The 6,424-nt window shown below is 40.8% G+C and overlaps 1 protein-coding gene and 1 pseudogene across 1 annotated transcript in view; both read left to right on the plus strand.

Annotated features, from left to right (window-relative positions):
• Positions 1-2,181: 2,181 nt before the first annotated feature.
• LOC111740835 lies at positions 2,182-2,300 on the plus strand (annotated as a pseudogene).
• A 1,801-nt stretch (positions 2,301-4,101) lies between these two features.
• NOC3L (NOC3 like DNA replication regulator) overlaps positions 4,102-6,424 on the plus strand; it is a 28,271-nt gene continuing 25,948 nt past the window's right edge. The window contains exons 1-2 of the mRNA XM_023531469.1: positions 4,102-4,245; positions 5,312-5,544. Of these exons, the coding sequence (XP_023387237.1) occupies positions 4,237-4,245; positions 5,312-5,544 (242 nt within the window). The 5' untranslated portion in view covers positions 4,102-4,236. The remainder of the gene's footprint in view (positions 4,246-5,311; positions 5,545-6,424) is intronic.

Below are 6,424 nucleotides of genomic sequence, written 5' to 3' on the forward strand. Positions count from 1 at the left end.
AGGGTCTTTGCAGATATGATTAAGTTGAGACAAGGTCATCAGAGTGGGCCCTCTAATCCAATATAAATACTGTCCTTCCATAAGGGAAAGATGGCCATGTGAAGACACAGAGATACAGGGAGAATGCTATGTAGAGATGGATGCAGAGATTGGAGTGATGCATCTACAAGCTAAAGAGTGCCAACAATTGCCAGCCATTACCAGCAGCTAGGAGAGAAACATGGAAGAGATTCTCCCTCAGAGCCTTAAAAAGGAATCAATTTTTCCCACATCTTTATTTCTAACTTCTAACCTCCAGAACTGTGAGAGAATAAATTTCTGTTGTTATAATTTGTGGTACATTGTTATGGCAGCCTCAGGAAACTAATACACAAAGATCTGAGTGTAAGAGGTTTGTTTTGAAGGCGAGTCCAGGAATTACTGATAGCAGGATGGAGAAGTGAGCCATGGAAGAGAAAGACAGTAATAGAATAGACTGATGAGTAAGTTACCTCTCCAGGTGGGGCTCAATCCTTTTGTGAACCTTTCAGAGATAAGGCGGAATGTACCTCAGAGTTGTCCTATCTCTGAGGAGTGAGGACATTGGTATATTTATTAGTACAAATATTTGGGTATTAGTTTTCTATGGCTGCTCTAACAAATTGCCACAAAGTTGGTGGCTGAAAACAACAGTTTATTTCCTCACAGATCTAGAGGCCAGAAATCCAAAATCATTATCACAAGAATCATGTTGTCAGTATGGTCTCCCTCTTTCCAGAGACTCTAGGGGAGAATCTGTTCCTAGCCTCTTCCCCATTCTGATGGCTACCAGCATTTCTTGATTTTTGGCTACATCAATACAGTCTCTACTTTTTAAATCACACTGTCTCTTCCTCTTCTGCCTATGTGAAATCTCTCTCTTCCTAGCTCTTATAAGGACACATGTGATTGCGTTTAGGGGTCACCTGGATAGTCCAGGATAATCTCCCCAACTGAAGATTCTTAATTACACCTTTGGCCATATGAAATAATATTCACAGGTTTCAGGGATCAGAACCTGAAAACTTTGGAGGACATTTTTCAGTCTACCAAAATTGGTATATTTATCCTTCAACTTCCATTTTTAATATGTTAAAGGCTGCTCTCAGGGTGAAAATTCCTTGGTACTTCTGGCCTGTCTTGCAGGAGTTGAGAAAAAGCCCTCAGGTGAAAAGTTGCAAGCACTTGTAGAGGACTTTTTTGGGCATTTATGGGATGGGAAGTCCTGAGAGGATGCCAATGGGACACCAATAACATCTGCTATATTATTATTATTATTATTGTTGTTGTTGTTGTTGTTGTTGTTGTTGTTGTTATTAGTTTGGATTTTTGTTAATTAATTTAACCTAATTTCATGATGGACCACAGTATGCATTATTTGTACTACCTGTGTGACATTGCTTGGAAAATATTATCCCACTTATTTGAACTTGATCTTTTCTTCAGGGGTAATTTTAAGCATACATTACTCTGTCATTTCCTCCAAAGTATCTTTCCTTCCTTCCTTCCTTCCTTCCTTCCTTCCTTCCTTCCTTCCTTCCTTCCTTCCTCTCTTTCTTTCTTTCTTTATAGCACCTATGCAATCTCTTTTACTACTTTCTATTTGGTCATACATAATTATCTTTCTCAACTCCATATTTTTTTCTCAACTATGTTTTAACTATGTTTGAAGCATTTACTCTGAGTCTGTTATGCACTTTTAGTTTCTCCTAGACCCCTAGTTATAACATATAAATTACCTTATGGGACTGGGACATCAGAAGCCTTGTGGTACCATGTCCATTTAGTGACAGTTTCAAACTAGTTTATCTTTAGAAAATGGGAGAATTGTAAGACATGAGTGACCAATAAAGCTCTGGCTTGTTTCCAAAGATCTGTGGAATGTGGAAATTCTAGTCGTGGGTAAATGAATGAAATAGGAAATGTTGGAAGAGGCGCAAGTGAAAAAAAAAAGTTTGTTTTTAAACATGGTGAACTGAAGTCCGTGGTTACCATGTGGAGATGTCCGGGAGGCAGGTGTGGCTATAAGACTAAAGCTTGAGGGAGAGGTATGGACAGGACAAAAAATTGGGGAACTGCTTCGCGATAGGTAGATAGATGAACTCATACTGGAAGAGAAAGAAGAATGAGAATTAGAAAAGTGGGCCAAGAGTAGAACACTGAGTCTACGGCCATGTCACCCTGAACGTGTCTGATCTCGTCTGATCTTGGAAGCTAAGCAGTGTAGGGCCTGGTTAGTTCTTGGATGGGAGACCACCTAGGAATACCAGGTGCTGTAGGCATAAAAAAAAAAAAAAAAAAAAAAAAGTAGAACACGGAGAGTCAACAAACATTGGACAAGAGAAAAAAGGAATGGAGGTAGGAGAACCTGGGGAAGAGGCTGTTAGGAGAGCCAAAGGAGTTGAAATTCTAATGTGAGAAAGAAGAAATGCAGTGGAGAGATCTAGCGAGGTTAAAAAAAAAGGAAATGATGTAATTCAGTGCATACTTAGAAAAAATTCTCAACTTGGAGGTTCTTGATGACCTTAATGAGAGCAGTTTCAGTGGGATGTTACAGGCAGAGCCAGCTGGGTTAACAGACCTTTCAAAAGGGCTCACAGAAATCTCTAAGTACAATCTGTGTGAAATTAGTCAGGGTAGTGCAGTGACTCCTCTCAGCCCAAGTATCCAGGAAAGCTTTGGAAGATCCAAGAGAATCTAGAGCCCAAACGGAGCTTAGCAGCGGATTGAGTGGATGGGCAATGACACAAAGCTGAGAAATCAGCAAGATTAAATTAGTAAACTTCCATTTTTTTAAAGTTTGCATTCAAATAATAGATTGCTCAAGTTCAAGATGGAAGAGATTTTGTTTGGCAACAATTGTTTAAAAGTGATCCAAAGGCTTTAGTTGGTTATAAACTTAAAATGGGCCAAGAGTATGACTTAATTCTCCAAAAAGCTAGCATAGCTTGGGCTGTGATAATACAGAAAAGTAAGTGGAGACACCAGGAGAATACTAATTTTTTTGAAAGCAAGGACAAGGGAAGGAAGAAAATAAAAACAGCAACTGAAAGGAGATTGGCTCATTAGAAAAAAATGAAGGATGGAAGAAATTTGAATGTTTATTGTCCAAGGGGAAGGATCCATTAGGGAGGGAGACAAAGGAGAAAAGGGATAATTAGTGATACAGGAGTCTGATGAAGCTGGGAGATGTTGGTTTTGATTTGAAGCGCAGAAGCCTCACTCTTAAGGAAACTGGAGGAAAGGCTGAAAGGATGGAAGTGGCCACGGATAAGTTGCTGTTTGGGAAAGAATTCAAACACTTGAGAAGAGCACGGGCAAAAGTTTTCAGTTTGCTTGATGAAGTAATACTCTAGTGGGACCGCCTATGCCGTTTCTGAGAGTATGTAGAGGGAAAGAGAGCAATGGAGAAATTGGGGAAGATGGGAGGGAAAGAATTCCAGGCGGAATGGGATTCTTGGTCTTTGAAGTGGGATCCAGAAATTGAGAGATTTGTAAAATATAGAAATGCAGATAAATCTCACTAATATGTAACTCTACATCAGACAATGGTTATTAAGGCAAAAACTGTTTCAAAATAAAACAGAATCACAGACTTTTGAGTGCCGGCAGGTCATGGGAAATCATTCAGCATTCCACAAACACGCCCAGAGAGCCCGTCTTGGGCCAGGCGAGGGTCGGGCATTACACGAAAGGAATAAGCTTTCCTTTGCCCTCAAGACCTTACGGATGGAAAACAGACTACAAAATCAGTATCTATAACAAAGATGAGATAAGCTGCTTGAGGAGAGGCATAAAATGCAGGACGGTGATTAAAAAAAAATTAGGTCCCTTCATTCTGAGAGGAGGATCCCGATTTCCCAAACACTTCCAAAGAAATCCAGGAAGAGTCAAAGATTAAGAGACATTGTAAAGCACCGTCCCCGGCCACACGCATTGGCCTACGCCATTCTAAGCACCGTGGGCGCCCACGAGCGTGCACACCGCGGGGACACCCGCCCAGTGCTGCGGGACTGTCACCGCTAGAGGTCGCGCGCCCAAGCCCGTCTACGGAAGTCCCGCCCCCATTTCCGGCGGCGGAGAATGGGGCGGGACTAGCGGCAGCTTCCGTCTTGCGCAGTGTCCAGGTTGCGGCACGTGTGTCGCCCCCTTCGGATTCCTGGGTTACCCCTTCCCCTGGTGAACTTGTCGCGCAGAGACTCCTTTCCCATTTGAAGGATGAAGGCGGTAAGCGTCCGCAGAAGCCCGGCCCTCGCGGTTTAGGGCCCCTTTGGCTGATAGAGTCGCTTCCTGGTATAGCTGTCGGGCGGGTTTTCGCCTTTGTTTAGGGGGCGGTGGCCTAGATTCAGAGCTGCCTCTTGGCTCTGTGCGCTGTCCACTTCCTGGCCCTTAGAACTGACTCTTTCTTCATTGTCCACTATGCTCGCACTCGGCTTCATGAGCTACGATGAGGCAAGCACCAGGCAAGCACCAAGTCTTGCATCCCTAGGATGTCAGACAGTGAAGGATTCTTCAAGACCATTTTTCGAACCCCTTTTTTTACAGATGAGAAACAGAGTCCTTTTCTCAATTAGTTTATAGTATTAGTTATGGGACCCGAGACGAGTCAGTTTTTCTCCCTAAAGGGTGAGGAGATAGGAAAGCAAGTGATCTGTTCCAATTCTCACAGAAAATTAGAGCTACTCCGAGGATTTGGATATTTGAATGAGAGGTCACCAGCAAGAGAGTTGGAATTCAAAGACCGGCATTCAGTTTTGTCTTTCTTAGTTTAAAGGTCTTTGACAAGTCAACATAATCTCTCTAAGCCTTAGCTTCATCAGTGATGTAGGATAACGGCAATCACTGCTTAACTAGGCTGTTAAGTTATGCTGGAACACTTTGTAAACGGTAAGACAATATAGAAATGTCAGTTATCATTAAAGATAGCTAGCGTTTTGCTCTGAGTATGCTAAACTGTAGATGATAAGCAAGCCTTGAATAACCATTTACCACTAGATGAATGGTTCTTAACTATTTTGGGGGGAGGCGGGGGGTGGGTAGTGTCTTAGACCCTTTTGAGCAGCTGTGGATTTTGGTCACAAGACCATCCTGGGTTGGATAACTGATGCTCTAGTGCCATTCTTTAGTTAATGCCTTAGTTTGGTTTTAGTTCTTAAATGCAAGATCCGTGGCTGTGAAACATTACAATGGTGGAATTGGTGTAGTGAAATTTATAATCAATTCTCTTTACTCTGGTTTTGAAAGTAATATACATTTCTGGGTGTGCCCCATTCCTACTGTTGTTGTTTTACAGAGAAGAAACAAAAAACAGATCCCAAGCTTTCGGAAGTTGATAAAAACTAGTAAAGTCAAACTTGAAAACAAGCTAAAAAATAAGCAATTTAAACAACAAAGCACTATCAAGAAGTACCGAAAAGAACAGAGGAAACTAAGGCAAGCTGTAAAAGATGCTGTATCTAAGAAACCCATTTCACTGGAGGATCCAAAGGAAAAACAACCAGGTAATTGTGAAAGTATTCACATGCTGTAATTTCCATTGATTTGTTCCAAAATGTTCTTCATGAAATAACTGCTTTCTAGTAATCACTCTTGTTCTCAGATCTTCCTGAGAGTAGCTAAGGATAGTAGTTCTATATACTTTATTATAGTCAATATGAGAAAACATTTCAGTACAGTATTCATTGTGAGGAAGGGCTAGCTTCTGCTTTTAGTTCGTCTAGAAAGCAGATCTGAAGATACTGTACTTGGGAATACAAACTCAGAATAGCCCTGTAAATAAATGTTGGGCAGAATGCCAGGGCTTCCACTTTCCCATTCACTGGCAGTTTGCTAAGGTAAGAACATTGCTTTTCTCTGGTGCATTCTTCACAGTGTTGCCACAATTCATTTAGTATTCTAAAGGTCTGGCTTTCTTTTCACTTGGAAACTTGGAGTGAAATTGAGCTGTAATTGTCAGGGTTATTTTGTAAAACTATCCAAGAACTCTCAATATTCAAAACAGTTAAGAAATAAGACCATTTAGAGTCAGACCAGTTCTTCTACAATGTTACAGGTACTTTTAAAGTAGTCATATTTAACTGGATCTGACTATTCAGTCTTCCCACGTCCATCTCATTTCCTTAATGCTGACCTATTTATTTGATCTCTTGGCAACATATAAAAAGTCATTGGACTGGAAGTCTGGAAACTTGGGCTTTTTTCTTGATTTTGTTACTTAATAGTAACGTGGCCTTAGACTGTCACTTAATCTCCAGGAATTTAATCTGCAAAAAAATGTGATGGTTGTGTTACATACCTTTAAAGATCTCTTCCATCTAAATTTCAGCAGAATTTAAAAAGCATGATGTTAATAATTATATATTAAAAATAAGCAAAAGATTTCATTCTTACATGTTGCAGTCCATCA

The sequence above is a fragment of the Pteropus vampyrus genome, unplaced genomic scaffold (genome assembly GCF_000151845.1).
Source record: "Pteropus vampyrus isolate Shadow unplaced genomic scaffold, Pvam_2.0 Scaffold68, whole genome shotgun sequence".
In the NCBI taxonomy this organism is placed as follows: domain Eukaryota; kingdom Metazoa; phylum Chordata; class Mammalia; order Chiroptera; family Pteropodidae; genus Pteropus; species Pteropus vampyrus.